Here is a 21,112-nt window from a genome sequence, read left to right on the forward strand (position 1 = left end):
ACTACAAAATTAGCAAACATTAATGTGTAATGACTACAGGAATTTATATTTAGCTTTTATCAATGTGAGGGATGTAATTGTTTTTCGGAAACCAAAAGTTTAATTCGAGGCTTTGTAGCTGCTAATGCACACCTCAGATCGGCTTCACAATCAATAAGTTTGTTTCGATGTTTTGTTTTTATGTTCAAAAGTGTAGAAAAGCCACTTTCGCACAGATAAGTGGACGAAAACGGAAGAAGTGTGCGTATCGCCACGCTACCCACTCCCTTGTATATGTGCAAATATTTAACCCAAAAATCAGTTAGTGGCATTGCTTCATAATCGTCTTTTGCAGTACAGTTACACTTTATTTCCAAGAATTCCTCTTGCAAACCGTCGGGAAGAATGTCCTCGTTAACACGAAAGGGATTTCTTGTCATTTTCCATTCTGGAAGGTCGGTGTCACCTAAGTCTGGGAAATAGCATTAGCAATTCTTGTTTCAAAAGCTGAATGTGAGCCTCCACTTCAGCCTTAAGCTCACCTTCCGGTTCAAGTTCCTTTTTGTCAAGTGCAGTATCTAGGTTGAGAAATAAAGCTGCATTTCCTATTTGTATTCGGTGGTGCCACAACTCCAGCTTTGCCACAAATGCTCGAATGGAATCATAGCTATTAATCCGGTTAGTATTTCTGCCCTGCAAGAGCAGATTTAAGTTATTGAGGGCCTCGAAAATGTCCACGAGGTATGCCAACTCCAGCTGAAACTTCTCTGATGAAAATGGCAGAAGGAGATTACCATGAGCTTTCAAAAATAGCATCAGTTCATGTTTCATTTCATACACGCGGGCTAACATATTACCTTTCGATAACCAACGAACAGATGTATAGAAGAGGAGAGTCTCATGGTACGAATCCATATCCTTGCACAGCTTGGTAAACAGTCTCGTATTGACGGCACTGGTTTTGACGAAGTTGACTGCTCGTATGATTACTGTATTATACTGTAAGCTTATCTTTCATTGCAGCTGGTAGAGTCCTGGAGGCCAGAGCCTCACGGTGAATCACGCAGTGAGATCCAATGGCATTGGGACTTTTTTGCTTTATCCTGGCAATAAATCCACTTAGTCACATAGTTTGATATCGCTCGCGCCCCCCTTGTGAACCTTTCGCGGCCCCCAAGGGGGGCGCGCCCCCCAGTTTAAGAACCGCTGGTGTAGCAGTTGTACCAGCTTCCTGCTTCTTGTTTGGGAATGCAATTTCAGGGCCAGAAACACTGCAAATGGAGGCTCACAATTCAAGTTCGCAGAACGAGAAGTCATATTTAACATGGCCAACTGACTCACAGAGAGAATCTTTCTGGAAGTCTCTTGTACTAGTAATGATTTGGGTTCTTCGAGGAGTTGACGAAAAAATACTTCATACGTTGTGGAACAGATGATTCTTCGCAACCATTGGGAAATGAGCCATCAAACCTGAATGCAGTGTCGTGATCCAAAACAGCTTTACGGAGAACCGATGCTCAAAAGGTACAAGCTGTCTTTGCCAGCGCAAACTTCTAACTACTTTGGTTCAACGTCAAGAAACACAGAGTCGAGAAAATGTAAGATTTTGCTGACGCACAAATAAACGACCAAACGAAGCGGCGTTCACAAATAACAACACAATATGGGCATTACGTAGCTGGTCGTTGAGGGCAGTCAGTTGAGGTCAGTTGCCTAAAAAAACTCTGTTTATGGCGCAAATTATCCACAGGGGTTATCAATCAGTGGGGACATTCTCTTTAAATGCTAGAAACAACGGAAATAATTTGTTTTCCTTGCTATGAGTCGGAGTTACTTAGACATCGACTTCCGATTTCGAAACTAAAAAACAATGATATAATAAGGGTGCGAACAGTGAACGTAACATTGACATAGATTCCTAAATCACCACTCTGTCCTCCAATCATGTTTATTTTACTTTTATCGAATTACTCATACATACAAACCTACGTTTAGAGACCGCAACCACCATTCTAGGTTCAATAGTACAAAAGTTACGAAGCATAATGTGAAAAAATCTGGAAATTAGCCGCCATCTTGAATTTTGGCGGCCATTTTTTTTTTTTTTTTATCTGACAGCTTGACACTCGAACCAAAATTGTTTTATAGGTCTTTACTTTCAAACTGGTACTGAAAACAAAACTTTTGCATCAAGTTGAAATGACTGAGTGCCTGGGAACCCCACTATTCATCTAATACCTGGTGGTGCAATACCAGCAAGCAGGTAAAGTTTGCTGGTATTTGTAGGCTTCAGACATTCTATAATTAGGCGACAAGAATTGTTGAGTGCAGAGTTGAGTTTCATTGAGTGACATGACCTGTTGCAAACAAGGCATGCATATTTTGCCGTGACGTAGCACAAAGCCAATGCGGTCATTCTGAGGGTCTATGGCAGTGGTTCCCAACCTTTTGGTTGTCACGCACCCCTTTAGACAAATTATTAATTCTGCGGACTCCTACCTAAATTTTGCCTGAAACTCAATTAACATACTATTGACTATTGTAATAATTATGCTACTCAACTATTGTACTGTGTCATACTGCATTGCCGCTATGACTCCTGCGGCAAATATCAGGTTAAACAGTTGCTCAAATAAGAAAATGAATGAATTGTTCAAGAAATGTCAGCGGTATTTGAATATTAAGGTGACCCAAAGTGCCATGCCGAAACTTTTGCAACGTAAGCAAATTTAATGAGAGAAATAAAAGTAAAAAGATCGCTTTCGTTTTTTTTCCAAATTCATCATGGTAATCACGGATCTCCAAATGCTTTCTCACGGACCCCCAAGGGGTCCGCGGATCCCAGGTTGGGAACCACTGGTCTATGGGTTAGTGCCCCAGCCAGAATTGGTTTGCTTTCTCAAGGTACTGTTTCTGGTGATAACTGTTACGCTTGTAGGTAAACGTAAAGGAATTGAAAAGAGGTCTCAACACGAGTAGAGCTAAAATGAACTAAGGGCAAATCATTGTGTGGCTACCAAGAAGTCCTGCTGCCGTAATTACCAACTACTCACAGCCACAGGGCGGCACGACGTAATCATGTGCACGTGACCCGGTGCAATGCACTAGGCAATGACCATAACGCAAAATAAACGTTACTAACTGTATCACTCCTCCCTTATAAATTAACACTTAGCAGTAGAAATGAAACATTACAGCTAAGGGAGGGTGATACTAACCAAGTATTCAAGACTTAACATACACAATATATATAGTGCTTCTAACTGATCACTGCAATAATGGTCATATTACAATTAGGGTCAGAAGCACATACGACTAACAAACGTATTGACTAAGCCTGATAAAAATCAGGTTTGCGTCTGTTTCGAACTGGATAGCGTCTCTGTGGGACAGCTTTACTATGCCCAGAGTGTTCATTGGTATCGGTCGGTTCGGAATCTTTCTTTGGACTTGGTGCAACCTTAACTTTACTTGAATCAGAAAAATCACTTTTACTTTCAGCATGAACGTTTTGAAACCTGGGTTGAAGTTGATTTATGTGTCTCTTCCAAACGCCTCGTTCCGTTCGTACGTTGTACAGGACACGTCCCCGTCTTTTAATTACCGTACCCGGGAGCCACTTCGAACCAGATGCATAGTTTCGAGCATAAACTAATGAACCTTCTTCATAGCTTCGCTTATGAGATGCAGGTTCTTGTTTTGAATTACTTTTTTCCTTTGGCGAGAACAAGGACAATAGCGTTTTCGGCTGGCGCCCATGAAGAACTTCGGCTGGAGTCTTCCAGTCGAGGCATGGGTGAGGTGTGCTTCTGTACGTTTTGACTACTAAGAGATGAGCATTTTGCTTGCTCACTTCTCCCTTATAGTTTTTTTCCATCGCCCTTTTAAAGGTTTGGACGAAGCGTTCCGCTTCGCCATTTGATGCAGGATGGAACACTGGCGAGGTGATGTGATGTATTCCTAACTTGATGCAAAATGTCTTCAACTCTCCGGACGTAAACTGGCTTCCGTTGTCTGAGACAATCGTGTCCGGAGAGCCTTCTATCGCAAAGATTTGTTGAAGTGCGCTGATCGTTGCTTTAGAAGTTGCCTGTCCGATGTTCTGCATAGAAACATAAGGATATTTTGAGTGTGCATCAACGCAAATCAGCCACATCTTTCCTAAGAAAGGTCCAGCATAGTCGAGATGGATCCACTGCCACGGCTTTGTAGTTTTCGGCCATGCTTGGTACTCTTTGTCCGGAGCTTTTGCGACAAGCCTGCAAGGTCCGCACGACTTCACCATCTCTTCGATGCTTTTGTTCAACTCCGGCCACCATACGTATCTGCGTGCCATCTGCTTCGTTCGGGTGATTCCCCAGTGACCTTCATGCAAGAGTTTTAAAACCTGTGCCTGCAAACATTGCGGAATTACTGCTCGTGGAAAACCGTCACGTTGTAAAAGTATTACATCGTTTTCTACCCACATCGAGTCTTTATACGAAGCATAGCAGCGCAGCTTATCATTGTCAGGTAATCTTCTAGGCCAACTATCCTGGATATACGACAGAACTAATTTTAAGACCGGATCGCGAAGCGTTTTTGTTTTAAGCTCGTTCGAAGTTAAAGGTAAACCGTCCATGGTTTCCTCTACAGAATGAGAAACCTCTGCATTCTCTCTCTCCTCGTTTTCGTCAAACGTTTTGTCTAACCCCATAGGCAATCTAGACAGTCCATCTGCATTACCATGTAGATTAGTTGGTTTGTACTGAATATCATATTGATATGCCATTAAGGTAATAGCCCATCGTTGAAGACGCTGAGCTGTTAGGACTGGTAGATTCTTTTTTGGTGAGAAAATCGAAACTAGTGGCTTATGATCCGTAATTAAAGTAAACTTCCTACCGTACAGGTATTGGTGAAACTTCGTTACTCCATAGATGATAGAGAGCGCTTCTCGTTCAATTTGTGAGTACCTCTTCTGCGTTTCACTCAAAGTTTTCGATGCATGGGCGAGTGGACGTTCCACACCATCGTGCTTCTGCATCAAAACTGCTCCTATTCCGTACTGGGATGCATCGGTGGCTAGTATGAGTGGTTTGCTCTCATCGTAGTGACTTAGCGTGGTTGCATTGATCACGTCCTTTTTCAGTTGTTGAAAGGCGAGTTTGCAATGTTGTGTCCACCTGAACACTGCTCCTTTCTTCAACAAAGAATTTAAAGGTTTTGCCTTGTCTGGAAGATCTGCTATAAAACGACCATAATAGTTAATTTTCCCTAAAAAAGCTTGAAGTTCTTGAAGGTTTTGCGGCTGGGGTAATTGTTTTATTGCTTCGACTGATGTGCTCGACGGTCGCTTGCCGTCTTTGTTGATTATATGACCAAGATATTCAACCAAATCCTTGAAAAATTCACATTTTTGTACTTTAACACAAAACCCATACTCGCTTAAACGATCCCTAAGTTATTCCAATGATCTTTTTCTGTCGGTCCCGTAACTAAGATATCATCTAGATATGCTGCTACACCAGGGATTCCCGAAATCATTTTATCCATGCAACGTTGAAATTGGGCTGGGCTTGACGCCACACCGAAACACATACGATTGTATTGGAAAAGACCAAAAGGTGTGTTTATGACACAAAGTTTTTTTGCTTCGTCATCAAGCTCTAATTGCAAGTAAGCATCCGACAAGTCAATTTTAGAAAAGTACTGACCTTTTCCCAGCGATTCCAGCAACGTGTCCAACGTCGGCAACGGATGTTGATCCACTTGTATTTGCTGGTTCAGTCCCTTAAAATCGCCGCAAATTCGTATACTTCCATTTGCTTTCGACACCGCTACGATCGGAGCTGCCCAGTCGCTATAATTTATTGGCTGCAAAACGTTGCGCTCCACAAGTCTGTCCAATTCTTCTTTGATAGCTTGCTTTTTGGAAAATGGAATTGGTCTTGGTTTGGAAAAAACGGGCTTTGCTTCCGGTTTTAAGTGTATAGAAACTTTTGTCTTAACACATTTACCAAGATCAGACGAAAAAACTCTGGAAAATTTGCAAATTAAAGCTGAAACTTGCCTTTCCCTCTGCTTTAGTAAGGATTCTTCTGTCTGCTGAACTTGTGAAGATACGAGATGTTTTTTCTTGTCTGAAACTTGATCTAACACCGAAATACCCTGACTGGTCAAGCCAAAACTGTCACTCCATTCTAGACCCATTAGGTTTGTGCCTTTGTTTTCATTTAGTACGATTAACTTCATCCTTGACTTTAGTTGACAACCTATTTTAACATTTACGAAGCATTGACCTTTAACATGCAAAGGCCTACCACCATAAGCATGTAGTGAGGTTTCTGATGGATAGCACGTGGGAGAACCTAACTCGTGGTATCCATCTAATCCAACCATGGAACATGTTGAGCCAGTGTCCCGCTGGCACGTGAACGGTTTGCCGTTAACTTCGGCACGGATGCAAATTTGCTTTCCGATGCGTTGGTAAGCTTTTGAGTTCCGCTTTTCCTCCGAATGTGCTTTCAATGTGCTTTTTGTAGCTGAGAGTACGGTCCAGTGTCACTCCAAGATAGTTAGGGCAATGTTTCAGCTGTGTTCCTGACCAGGCTGTTTTTAAAGTGGAAAGAACATACATACAAACGAATATTTGTCTTTAACTATTAAAACAATCAAACTGTTGTGGTTTTTTTCAACTAGCTACTTATGCGAGAAATCTTTTTCGTCTTCATCTTTAATTCAAATAAAGCAAAGAAATCGGCTGCTGCACACTGAAGTAGAGTTACGTGTTTCAGAAAGTAGCCTAAGCCTGCATACAAGAAAGAACATTAGCTCTAAGCTGTAGCTATTGTAATGAATGAAATTGATTGAAAGAACAACGAAATCGTCGAAGTATCGAAATTTTGGGTCGAGAGAATTTAAAACAATTTTTAGAACCGCGCAAACAAGTATTGACGCAACAATGGTCTATTCTAGTGACTAGTCTAAGTACTAGTCAATAGTGGAAATAAAAACGTGGTATCATAATTCTGATTACAGATTTGTATTCAACGTCTCGAATTTGCCACAAAAGTGTTCCAAGTTATGAAGTACAAACCTTGCTGTTGGCCAGTGACAAACAACTCATGTTGATTAAACGAAAATTGCAGGTTTAAGATTTCATAACATATTTAACTTACTTCTGCTGGAATACCAATATCCCCGTTTATCCAACCTTGCTTGGTGTGGACCATATTGGGATCCGTACACAGACGATGCTGTTATTTGATTGTCCATCACTCTGCCATCCTTCATGCCAACGGTGCAGAACTCAGCTGTGACAAACAATGGAACCATATTAGCAACAATAGCCTATATGTGAATTAGGTTTTAATTTTTTATTAAGTAAGTTGAAACACCTTTAAAGAAAGCTTCAGTGCTTCCACAGAGATTCAACTTGAATGATAAGCAAACATATTCTTCCGACTAAAAAATCCAAAGTGTGCTGAAAAGCTTTAAGCTGACACAAACATCAGTCTACAAAAACAACAAAAAAGCAATCTTTAGACTTGAAACTAAATGTTTGGTCGCTTGAATATAACATCAGGGTAAAAAAATAAAGTAAAATTCATGGATAATGCATTTCAGATCTATTGTTAAAAAACGTGCTAACTACTTCGTTTTTATAATGGGCTAATAAATTTTTTGAATATAAGAAAATAAATTACCCTTATAGTTACTTCGGAGAAAATTGTTGTGTAGTTCAATAAAGCTGCTGTTTTGCAGCTGCAAATTTCATACTTAAATTTTATAATAAATGTATTAAAAATTTACAACATTTTTTGTGTTTGCAACTTACAACAGGTTCATTCAATTTAATGCAACAATAAAAAAAACAGTGCCACAGTTTATGCACCTAAAAGCGAAGTCAACTGTAAGTAGTTTTTCTGATTACCTGGAGCGATGCTACACTCGACTGCCGAGAAACATACTTTTTCTTATATTATGGTGGGGTGTTCACACATAGACTAGCCAGAAATTCATGTATTTTATTTTAGGATTTATAAAGCGATATAAAAAAAAACTCAAAGCCATACGTCACGGCTACTGTACATTTTAGTGCAAGATAAACATGCAGATTTTGAAACAAGTCGCTGTATTAACACGTTAACGAAAATTTATCAGATTCAGTGATGGATGGTGCAACTATCATATGGTGCCTTTAGCATTATATTATAAAGCAATCCATGTATCGACCTAATCAGGAGCGTTGACAGGGAGGTCTAGGCAGGGGCGGATCCAGGTATTCACGTTAGGGGGGGGGGGGGCGATGTCATTGACTTTCAGGCAAGTGATCAGCCAGGCACAAATAACGACGAGGGTCTCCCCTAGAAAATTTAGATCGAGTTTGATACGTTGAGAGCATTTCGAACACAAATAATGAGAAATTGACATTCCATAACTTAAAAAACCTTCAACAATGCTGTTGTTTAACAAAGGGAGGGATAAAGAGCTGATATGCCCTTGCCATGTCAAGTTGAAGCCTGAGCAACCTAGCCGCATTTATAGTTGAGACTGAAGGTTTCACTCTTGATTGTTTCACGGCAATTTAAAAATTGACCTCGGAAAGATAATAACAGGTAATTTTGTCTTCCCAATATTGATGCAAACATTGAGGTTATAGACTTACTGTATAACTTCGAGGTTTTATTCCTCTGACAAGTTTTGAATTGTTACAAAGAGCAATGAGGAAAGGTTATGCATACATTCAACATAATGAGCAACAAAAGTGGGAGCCAGGTCAAAACACTGGGTTATGCTCCACCCCCCGTAAAATCGCCACTATAGGCTAAGTATAGATTGTAAATTTTTATTTTGGACGAGCGAAACACTACAATTTGTGCAATAGAATGGCAGTTAAACATAGTGAAATGACGACCAGAGGGATATAGTCCTCCTTAAAACGTGTCATGCACGGTCGCTGCACCAGACAAAAAAAGAAACTAACAATAACAGAAACAACTACTTCTGTGGACTTCACAAATTAAACGAAAATAAAAGCTACTTTGCCGGTACGGGTAATACTAACAGGTGTCGTACCTTTGACTACAACACTAAGTTAAGTTTACGGTTTCTACTGTTGGCAAATCGATTTATCACAGAGTCTGTGTCAATTAAAATGTCCCGATGCTGGTATCGTAAGGCCAATCCATTCAGTCTTTCCTCGCCGATGCTGTTCCTCAGCCAGGTTTTCAACGACCGAAGAGATGAAAAGCTTCTTTCGGCTGATGCTACGCTGACTGGCAAGGTTAATAGTATTTTTAGAAGAGAGTCTACGATTGTGTACACATTTTCATCACACGGTTGTAAAGCTTCTTCGGTAAGACTGCAGTAGTCGTCATCGGTAAGACTGTAGCAGTCGCCGGAACAGTTTTATTTTCCCACTTCTCCTTCCATAGTTGGATCTCTGAACCTAGAGCAGATTCCACACTATATACATGACGTAACAAGCCGTTGTAGGCATTGCAAATGACTTTTGTCAATGCTATCGGGTCGGTACTTGAGCAATTTCGTGGTAGCAATAATGTTAGGTGTCAAGATGCTAAAGTCTCATTGAAAAAAATTGAGCTTTGCTGTTTCTAGATGCAATTTCAAGGTAGAATTTCAATGGTTTTAGTTCCACGTCTGACCGTCAAAGTTGCCAATAACCTGCTCTGTCCAACCAACTTATCTAGGCTAAGGGATTTATCGCTATGCTCTACAGTGCCGGCAAAAAGGTTAGAAACTTTTTAAATTTTAGTAATTTCGTTCGGTAATTAGACTCTGCGACGAAATCATAGCCTTATAGGCCGTACTATGTTATTGTTATAGCCTAGCCTAACCTAATCTTTGAACATGGCGAAAGACTTATTCAACATTGCTTTCGATATGTTGTTTTCCAAAGCGTATACATATAAATGAAGAATAAACCTACTTTCTTGGGTTTTAGGGGGGGCGATCGCCCCAATCGCCCCCCTCTGGATCCGCCCCTGGGTCTAGGTGGTACTTTTGCACCCGGGCCCGGAATACTTAGGAGGCCCGGATTTAAAAGATTCCCCCCAACTTCAAACATTATCAAGATCTTAATATAATCAGATCTAAAGGAATTGCCATCAGAGGTTAAAACAGCCACTTCAGCCGTCAGATGGTAAAGTAACGGGCCCCCTTCCGGGTAAAGTGATTTCCCTAATCACGAATTTTTTTTTTCAAAAACACGAAATATTTTTCTTCACCCACTCATTAATTCTGAATATATATATATATATATTTTTTGGTGGTAATCAGTTCTAGCTACTTGCGTCTATTTTACAAATAATTAATTTCAGCCGAAAACTCCAACAACTTTAAACATACAGACGAAGATCGTGATTGAGAGCAAGGATTTCGCGGTTTACGGAGAAATCCATAATGCGTAATTGCGCATTTGGGGAAATTCGTGATACAACAAATCTTTGAGAATATAATGGTAATCCTCAAACCAAATATAGTTATTACTATAATCCTCTTAATTTAATAATAATATATAAATGATATTCTTCTTAATTTTCTACTTTGAACTGCATGTGTCATCTTCATTTTAACAGCACATCAATAAAAGTTTGTACACAACCCTTATAGGGGAGGGTGGGGTAAGAGGAGCACCTTTTTGCTCAAGTCGCTTTTACAAACGAACGGTTTGTTTTAGAAAATTTTAAAATGGTGAATTTAAAGCGCTAGTGAATCAGCTACATTTTAGATCGGGTTTAATTACCTTGCGATGTTTATGTTTTTTTATATTGATACTTATTTGCGTGTTGCTCAACTTACCCCGGCATAAATTGTATGGGGTAAATTGAGCAATGACCTGGGGTAAGTTGAGCAATTCGATTAAGTTGAAGCATTCTCCTGTCAGTTTGTTTGTATTATTGCGAGGCATTATGCTTTACCACACAACACTGTTTTTTTTATCCAATACGAACCTAAAAAGACACAAATTCAAAAGTTCAATCATTAAGTAAGCTAAGGTTATTTCATTCAAATGTATTTGTTATGTCCACTGAGAATTGCATTTTACAAGGCACGCAATTATATTGTTTACGTCAAAAATTCCAATTTTTTTTTATTTTCCAAAAACAGAATAACTTTATTGTTACACTGATTAAATCAAATCTGTTTTTTGTATTGGTAAGTATAAAGTGTGAGGATATTCAATAAAACGTTCAGGTTGGTTAGTCTTGTAGATTTTTAATTATTTGTAATTTTGTCACAAAAACCAGGTTGGGGTAAGTTGAGCAACTGCTCCAAGATATTTCAACTGGCATTGCACATTTTACCCCAACCTGGTTTTTGTGACAAAATTACAAATATTTAAAAATCTACAAGACTAACCAACCTGAACGTTTTATTGAATATCCTCACACTTTATACTTACCAATACAAAAAACAGATTTGATTTAATCAGTGTAACAATAAAGTTATTCTGTTTTTGGAAAATAAAAAAAAATTGGAATTTTTGACGTAAACAATATAATTGCGTGCCTTGTAAAATGCAATTCTCAGTGGACATAACAAATACATTGAATGAAGTGGCATTATGAGTGATACAACCAGAATAAAAACAAATTCCGCCGACTCGTTTTTCCAAAAACAGGGTTTGCTCTTCTTACCCCATTGCACACTTTATCCCAGTCTCCCCTATTCATAACATTGTCGATGAAGGGGGCCCGAAAATAATTTGGTACCGGGCCCGAGAAATCCTATCAACGGCCCTGGACCTAATATTCGCTTAATTTTTACTGAAATAGCTTTCGCGGCTCAACTGTGATCTCGCATCGCTTTTGGCAATATGACAATGTATTGACAGTAGCCTATATTGCAGGGTTACTCAACTAATGTTAACAAAGGTCCAGTTTGACAAGTTGAATATTTTTAGCGGTCCGGTAAATAAGTTATTTCATACGCAACCACGAAACTTAAATTATCTGTACCAAACCACTTTTTGAAGTAAAATGTAACTCGAATCGAATTTCTGAGAAAGTGTTGGGGAGTCGAAGTCCCCCCAGCAACTAGGATAATCACAGTAAAAATTGCTTCCCCCTAGAAGAAATCTGTTTAAAGAAGCCCTGAAACGTGGCAATGAGGTTATTCTTCCTAAAGCTCAAGGTCCACCATCAACACCCAGAAGATCCGGATTCGGACCGCAGTCCACCAGTTGAGTAGCCCTGGCCTACAGAAAAGCCTACATTTAAAAACGAAACGCCACTTGCAGCAGCTATTAGTTAGCCGACACATATCTATTGTTTACGCGAGTGTATTTGACTTCGGAATATAATATGTAGGCTAATGGTAAGACCTATCAACTAAACAAATCAAATTAAGCTAAGACCCATCTTAACAATATCGAAGCAGGCTGATGCTCATACAGGAGGTCAATGCTACGCCTGTGCAACTGCGTAGTCGTTTTATTATTGGCGCTTAGCCACGCTTGCTGTATGTAATTTCCGTGTCCCTATTCACGTATTGAAAAGAGAAAGTTGTAGCACAAAAACATGTTTCGCTTTGCTTCTGGTGAACTGTTTAGTTGCATTATTTACTTACCGTTGGTAGAAGTCGCGATGGTAGTGGAAGTGACTGGTAATGTTTGTTGACGTAACATTGCTGCAAGTTTGAAGAGATTAAAACAACATTTACAAGATGGAAACATTATAATATGAAGTACAGAGTCCAAAATATATAACTGCAGGCTACTCAATTTGAGCAAGTGCTACAAAAACCATTAAGATGGTTCAAGCATTCTTTCCAATCACTTTGCTTGTTAGAGACCATTAGTCTGCCAAATGACACCTTTCGAGATGCAACTAATATGATTTGCTTTGTCGTCGTCGTCGGCGTATGAGCAGGTCTTTTCAGGCTAGATTGGAGGGCAGGAAGTCATCAGCCACAGCAGTCTGGTCGTCCAGGACCCTCAGACCATGAGCACCATGTGGATTGTGGAGGCCGGTGGATTAGGCAGTGATGAATGACATGGTCTGCGGTCTGTTTTGTGGCGCCACACTCGCATTCTGAAGGAGGAGTCAGGCCCCACTTGTGCATGTCCGAGCGAAAGCGGCCGACGCCAGTTCGAAGGCGGTTAAGCCTGGCCCACGCAAGCCTTGCAAGGGACAACCCCGGTGGACGGGGATCGGCGTCGAGCATGAAGTTACAGAGCGTGGAGGTGTGGTTTTGCCACTCCATGTTCCACATGTGGTTCGTCCAGTGTTCTGCACTTAACCCAAGTTCTTCTGTGTTCTTAAGTAGTTGTTGTGCGCAGGGCCTCCGAGAGAAGTCAGCACTGGTCGGGAAACAATACGAAAAATGGGCCCCACAATATTTTTTAGCAAATATACAACTAATTTGTATCTTGCGTTGCATGTTCGTGTTAAGCCGAAATTAGCCTACTTTCCTCAGCATGAAAAGAACTTCGTTCAATGTAAAAATCATCAATAATCACTGGATTACACTGGCAGCAAAAATGCCATTGAGGCAAACTATTTTGTCTAGAAAGCTTTGTAAACACACAATAGGCCTACAGGCAACGAAAATAAGTTAGTTCAACCAAGCATTTAATTCAGGAGTGTCCAAACTTTTTCCCACGCGAGCCAGATTTGATAATAAGTGTTCGGCTGTTCGCGGGCCAACAGCCACAATAATTTTTCTGAAAACTGCAAGTTGAATTTATATGATTTTTGTGTGTCTGCAGGCCAAAAATAACACATTGTACAACAACAGGCGCGGGCCATACAAAAACGTCTCGTGAGCCGGAGTGGGCCCGCGGGCCGGACTTTACACATCCCTGATTTAATTGAACCCTTTCTAGACTTTTTGCAATGCAAAGTTACGGATCACAGCATCAAATGATAAAATTTTGCGACATCTGAATTGATGCACAACATGTATAGTTAGGCTTTTCAATCGGTTTTGAGTCATTGGCCTACTGGAGCGCAAACAATTCTTTACAAATTTCAGTAATTGCTAAAACCACGTTCTCAAAGCGCAACCGTTGGAGGTAGGCTAGCTACCGGAACACAAAAAAAAATCATAACAAAACTACTTGGAAAAACCATGCGAAATATGGTGCGGTTCATTCTGGTTTGCAGCTGAAGTTTGCTGTGTGGCTTTCTGTCAAAAGTACCAACTCATCCAAAATGTCTTGAAAAATGTCATTGTTGTAGACTTGTAGGTATAGCCTACAAATGGTTTAAATTTGTCCCACATGCCCGCAACTGCACAACAGACATACGATGAAATTTTCATGGAACTTTAAACTCATCGACGATATGTTTGAGTTTGTCGATAGCCTACATTTGTCAATTCCAACAACTATCGAATCCTTTGCAATGTACGGTAGAATAATTTCCTTCGAATGATTCAGCTAGTTAAGTGGAGTTATAAAAGCGTTCTGTCCTCAGGAAAAGAAAATCATTTTCTTGCAAATTTAGTATAATTGCTACTGCAACTTTAGCTTGCGAGTAGTAGCTTACTCTTCTCAGCTTTCTCTTACTTAGATTACATCTTCCTTTAATTTCATTAAATTCATCAGTGAATCTTGTTTAAGACCGTAATCCACATAATGCAAAGCAGTCACAAATTTAAAACTGCTAGTTGTAGGCTACTTTAGCATTGACTCAGCTTCCGATCAAGCTCTTGGTTCCAACTTGATGCATTTAAGAAACGTCTTTAGCTTCAATTGCAAAAGGGTAATGTAAAGCATTGGGTTTGACTGCACCACGCCTTGATTACCCTCTCGAAGTCAATTTTCTTTGCAAGATGAAAAGACAGCTTTTTTAGATTTTTTAGAATTTTTCCTCTGACTGGGCTATAACTGTAAAGATGCCACAAGCTTACAGATAATCAATTACTCCAAAAATAATAAGACATTTAAACAACGCTGTCTGTAGTGTAGGCAACATTATGAATTTCAACTAGATTTAGCCTAAGCAACAACATCCATAAACAAAAAACTCAAATATAGAAAAAACTCTACCTTCCAAAATCACATCATGAGAAGCATGACCACCAAAAGGCTACTTGACCACACGAAAACAGAAGATCTTTTAACTATGACAAAATTACATCCAATTGCAGCAATAATAAAATCAAAAGTTTTAAAACTGTTCTGCCACACTAAAAGATCACAATTCGGAATCAGCAAAGTTTGCACAGAAGGCAAAGTAGAAGAAAAAAGAAAACGTGGCAGACAATCAAAACGATGGCAAGACAATATCCAATTATGGACCCGACTCAACTTGGCGACACTGGGCGAGCTGGCTCAAAATCGCCACTCTTGGAAGCAAATAATTCATGTTGATGCGCAATCTGCTGCAGGCGGAGATGATGACTGATGATGATGATGACCCATAAACAAAAAATATACAGGATTTACTTTCTTAAATCGTGCTTGGACTGATACCTTTAACTTTCCCAGATAACCTATGTTGAATACAACTTCTTATGCCTGGCCAACGCAGATTATGAAGTCAAGGTTCAGATGTCAAGCAAAAATAGTTCCCGCTTAGCTAAAACAGCACCAGTTTTCAAGTTGAAACTATCAATACAATCGAAACCGCTCAGTGATACAGAAATCATTTCAGCTTCAGATTTTACGTCTTGAAGCTGTTCAACATTGCCTACCTTAACACGAAAATGATTTGTTCTTGATGAGAAGCATCGAGACTCTCGGGAGTGACATTTACAATGATTGAGAAATACTTGGAACTACGCACTTCATTTAAGAATTTGTTGATTATTTAGTTGGTACATTTTTACTTTAGTACTAAAAATGGGCCCCCCTCAAAAGTGCAAAAACAAAAAACTACTCGTTTTTCCTTTACAATGTTTTGCTAGGGGGGAAACTGGCCCGACTTCCCCCCCCTCTCGGAGCCACTGGTTGTGCGGCAAAGGGGCGTCTTTAATGCAGCCGCTGCTTTGTAGGAGATGGACGCTTGAATGTTGAATGCATGGAATGGTCGGGGTCCAGAGCGCGGCGAGCAAGAGAAATCGTGGCTCCTTTATGACGTTGCTCAGCGAGTTGGATGCTTGTTAGGATGGGCAGGCAGTCCGTCGGAGTGGGACGAAGGCATCCGGTCACAGTACTCAGCGTATCGTTGATGGCGGTATCAATATGGTGGGTGTGAGAACTACGGCACCAGACTGGTGCGCAGTACTCATCTGTGGAATGAACAAGGGCTAGGGAAGCTGTACGAAGAGTTTTGGTTCCAACTCCCCAGCCGAAACCCGCAAATCACCTCAAAACTGCGACTAGTGTAGATAGTTTATTCCGCAGAGACCAGGTGTCGGCGGTAGCCTATGTGAGTGACCTGTCCAGGGTCCAGGAAAAACTTGTGGAAAAGTTTGTGAGATCAGATTTCTAGCAACATCATTTGTCAAAATCGAACTTTGGAAAAATCAGAAGGCGAGTTAAAAAAAATGCAACAAAACTTTAGTAAATAAGGTTTGCGTACAACTTGTCGAATGCTAACTTTTCAGATAGTCTACTTGTCAGGTTTATCAAAAAGTCTTGCTGGCTTGCCTGTGGAAATTTCGACATCATTCGCAAATGTTGCGAGTTGTGAGAAACTTGATTTACTAAACTTTTCCCCACAAAATTTCTTTCATCTAGCAGTAATCGCTTACGGAATAGTCGTTACAGAATGTTGTTTTATCTGCAGAGACGATGCAGCATCTCCTCTGCTTTCGTTGATAACAATACCACAACTTTTCAAGCTCTCATTTGTAAAAAAAATCATATCAGTTTGTAACACGTTGTCAGTTATCTTCCGTCGTCGTCGTGGTTATCTTTCAACAGATGGATTTAGGAACCAATGCAAACGGACTGTTACTATCAGTCTTAGTATGCGGTCTATTATGACTTAGCTCTTCGGATTGAGCATTTGCTTTGTTTTTACTTTTTATGCGTGATTGCAACATGTTTTGAGTCGGATGCAAATAAAAAATATACAAATAAGCCAATTATACACTCGCCTGTTAAACGAGTAATCAACCTCTTTTTTAAGCTTCAAAAGTAAAGGCACATGTCATATTGTTTTTCCATTAAATTCTGGTTTAAATAAGAGCCATCATGGAGCCATCAATTACCTTTAGCTGATAATTAATTAGGAATTTGCAAACAAAACGTCGCAATATTTATAATCATATGATCATCGTAATTATTGTTGTCACTTATTTTCAAAATAAACAAAGCGTTTTTACCCAAACCGCCTCTCAGGCCATCCACTGTTTCCTGAAGCATCGTCACAGTTTCTGGAACAAAATGCCTGTGATTGTAAATTTTTTCAAGTCTCCAAGTCTTTGATAAGAGAAAATGAAATTGCAGTGACTAAAATATACGAAGACCCATGCTTTATTCGACCTAGTTTGCTAAGATGATTCGAGCATGTGCATAAGCAGGGCCGTGTTAACCTCCCACCGCACCCTCCAGCGGGGGAATCACGGTTGTTTAGGAGCCCACTCATTCTAATCTGTTTAATGTGTTTTGGCTGTTTAAGAAATAAAAAGCTGCTACAAAAGCCTTATTATAATCAATAGCTTAAACCAGTGCTTTTCAACCTGTGGGATGGTACGCACTTGTGCGGATGAAAAAAATTGCAGTGCGGATGACAAACGTGGTGCGGATGAGTGCAGATGGAAATTGTGCATCTTTTTTACTTGTTCTGACATGGAATAATTCAAATAAACTTATTCATTGTGATTTTTTGCTTGCAGAATCTATCGTATTGTTCTAATACTCTTATCAGTCTCTCTTATTTAAGTTTTGTTCTCTGGGATTTATTCTTTTGTCACAACTAAGCATTGTTAATTTGGTTCATTGTTCCGTCACAATAAAACAATTGTTGAAATTTGTTTGTGACTTTTCAATCACACGATTGATGTTGATCTGTGCTAGGTAGAATAAGCTGCAGGCTAGACTAGCAAGGTTGCAAATACTTACAGATTTGTATAGAACAGCTCTTTTAGTAATGTTTTTCAGGCTTGTGAATGTCAAATTTTAACAAGTGATTATTACATGTAGGTAGCAGTTTCAGCTATTATTCAAAATTTTGATTAATCAATAATATAATACCATAGGCTGAATTTAAAATAATGAATCTTATGAATTATGATGGCTTTACCTCTAATAAGAAAGATGCAACAGTACAAAACGAAAAGTTGAAAAACAATGAACAGTTGACACCAGAAGAAAAAGTTAAAACGAAAAAGCTGCAATCGAGCAAAAAGCGGAAATGGAACGATTCTTTTACTGAGCTTGGATTTATCATAGACTCTTCAGACGAAAACTACCCTTCGGCTCGCTGTGTCTTTTGCCATGTCATATACCACAATTCATCAATGGAAAAGCATAAGCTAAAGAGACACAGAGACACTAAACATTCTGAACATAAAAACAAGTTGGTATCGTTCTTCAAACAACAAACACGAGATTTCGCTGAGCAACAGCAACAATTCAAACAATTAATGATGCCACGCTCCGATCAACCTCTCGTTGTATCATCACTAAAAATAGCTCATATCCTTATGTCTCAAAGGAAGCCATTTACCTTGGCAGAAAGTGTCATAAAACCGTGTCTGAAGATAGCAGCGCAAGAGATTCATGGAGGAGCCACGACTGTGACCAAAGTGTAAAAGCTAGCCTTGTTCGACAATACAATGCAGAGGAGATCTTCCATGATTGCTGTATCACTAAAAGAGATTGTTCTAGCCAAGCTTCGTCATGCGCCTTGCTTTGGGCTTCAATTGGATGAAACGACTGATATCACAAGTTAAGCTCAATTGATTGTTTATGTTCGCTTTCCAGACACGGAACGCAAAGAAATTGTAGATCACTATCTGTTTTGTCTTCCCGTTGGCATAGACACCACTGCATTGAGCATATTTACGAAAGTTGCCAAATTTACTTTTCAGAACATGAATTGATGTGGTCGAAATGTAAGACTGTGTCCACTGACGGTGCCAGGGCCATGGTCGGAGTTCGTAATGGGGTTGTTGCCCTCATAAAGAAAATCTCACCGGAGGTTGTAAGTATTCACTGCATTTTGCACCGCGAAGCATTGATTGCCAAAAAACATGTCAATGAAGAAATCAACTGCCAACTCGCTGACGTGATTTGTGACGTCATTAAAATTGTAACTGAAATACTGAAAAGCTCAAAGTCAAATCGTTCGTTTCATGAACTTGTCAAAGAAATAGGAGATGGTGAGCATCTTGTTTATCACTCTGAAGTGAGGTGGCTCTCTCGCGGAAAAGTAATGGAGAAGTTTTGGAAATTGCAAGGGGAACTTGTTGTGTGGTTTAATGAGCGAGATGATCATAAAGGTCATTTGATTCAAAACTTCTTCTGGCTTGCCAGGCTAGCTTATCTTGTTGACATATTCGGTATGCTTAATGAATTCAACGCCACTCTGCAAGGAAAGGGAATTGATATATTCGAAGCGACCTCAAAAATCACTTCATTCAAGCAAAAAATTCAAATTTTGAAAGAAGAAATCTGCAGTAACAGTCTTAAAAGTTTGAAGACGCTACACACCTTCATGTCTACATGCAAATGGGAAAAAACAGAACACAAGTTGGAGCAGCGTATCATGAAAGTGGTGAGCTCTCATGTGCCCACTCTGCTTGATAGTTTTGAATCTTATTTTCCAAGCCATCAGGCAGAAGCATTAAAAACAAAGCTGTGGGTTCTGAACCCCTTCGGTGAACAGGAGCCTCCGGGACCTTTGGGTCACACTCTCAAAACCGATTTCTGCCAGCAAGCATTTTTCAATCGCGGAAAACACGCTGCATTTTGGATAGGAGTTCTGGATAGTTCTTATAAAGACCTGGCCATCCAAGCACTAGAAGTTCTTGTACAAAACCCCACAACTTATTTGGCTGAAAAGAGCTTTAGTGCACTAGTTGACATCAAAACGAGGAAAAGGAGTTGTCTTCTTGATGAGACACTTGATGACCTAATGCGGGGAGCTTTAGAGCAAGAAGTTGTACCTAACTGGTCTGAAATTGCCAGAAATATTCAGCAGCAACCGAGTCATTGATAAACCGATAGCCTACTTGTTGGACATTTGAATAAAAAAATGTTAAGTCTCTTCATTTTCTTTTTGTGTAATAATTTTCGGTTGGTTTGTGCGGATGAAATTTTTGCAAAAAAAAATGTGCGGATGGTTCTCAAAAAGGTTGAAAAGCACTGGCTTAAACCATAGCCTACAAGGTCGTATTTGCTGCTTCCCAAACCTGTCGGCTGGGGGCCTACCTCCGTTTAGGGACCCCTCTCATATTTATTTCGTGCAGCGTTTTTCGGCTTGTAATTTTATATATGTATTTTTCCATTTTTAAAACTTTTTCTCTCTCGCTTAATCACATTTTATTCATCTCCCCAGCGATATTGGGCATAGCCTGGTTTCAAAAGTGGATTAAGGAAATAAAAAGATTTTTGCGTCCATGAAGAAAACTTACAAAATAGTACACTATTCTAAGTAAACACTACTAACTCAAATAACCTAGTTAATTAACAATTAAATTGATAAATTTACTGTTAGTGTAAATACCGTAGGCTATGAAGTGAAATGTGCTCAGATAGATTTTCAAAGTTCTAAACTGCTGAAAGGCGATATCACACTAAGCTATGCAAACTTTCGAGAAATAAATTAATAAAATTGTGCTGTTGTCGTGAATAGAAAACATTTAAAATAGTAGGTTAACTTAAATTTTATACCAAAATTTCTACCGAATCTATTTTAATTTGATGAATGTGGCTAAATACATAGCGACCTATGGTTAGATACAAAGTATGCATCTTAATAAAAGAAAAAGTTATTACGCCAAAAATGCTAAAAAGCGACCAAAACAAAATTATACTTGTAAAAAATTTTCGGGGGCAAGCTTCTAACATCCCCTTTCAGACTTTACTTCTTCGGACATTAAGTTTTGCATGGTCCATTTACCATATAAATTTTGCTTTTTTGAAACTCTGGTCCTACCCCAACCTTTTTTTAGATCCTCCACTGCATTGAAGGATGAATGCGTATTTTTTCCATAGATTGAAAAAGTTTACGCCCGTAACCTAAAGCATTCCTATCTTATTTTTACACGTTATCACTAAACACTT

The 21,112-nt window shown here is 39.5% G+C and overlaps 1 protein-coding gene across 2 annotated transcripts in view; it reads right to left on the minus strand.

Annotated features, from left to right (window-relative positions):
* The window catches only part of LOC145786993 (EGF-like repeat and discoidin I-like domain-containing protein 3), a 41,911-nt gene that overhangs the window by 10,414 nt on the left and 10,385 nt on the right, over positions 1 to 21,112 (minus strand). The window contains exons 3-5 of one of the 2 annotated variants that reach the window (XM_082598743.1): positions 17,206 to 17,256; positions 12,556 to 12,615; positions 7,140 to 7,274 (exon numbers count right to left, since the gene is read on the minus strand). In XM_082598743.1, coding sequence (XP_082454869.1) covers positions 7,140 to 7,274; positions 12,556 to 12,615; positions 17,206 to 17,256 — 246 coding nt within the window. The remainder of the gene's footprint in view (positions 1 to 7,139; positions 7,275 to 12,555; positions 12,616 to 17,205; positions 17,257 to 21,112) is intronic. The other variant, XM_082598744.1, reaches the window with a different exon arrangement.

Source organism: Aplidium turbinatum, chromosome 17, assembly GCF_918807975.1.
Source record: "Aplidium turbinatum chromosome 17, kaAplTurb1.1, whole genome shotgun sequence".
NCBI lineage: Eukaryota > Metazoa > Chordata > Ascidiacea > Aplousobranchia > Polyclinidae > Aplidium > Aplidium turbinatum.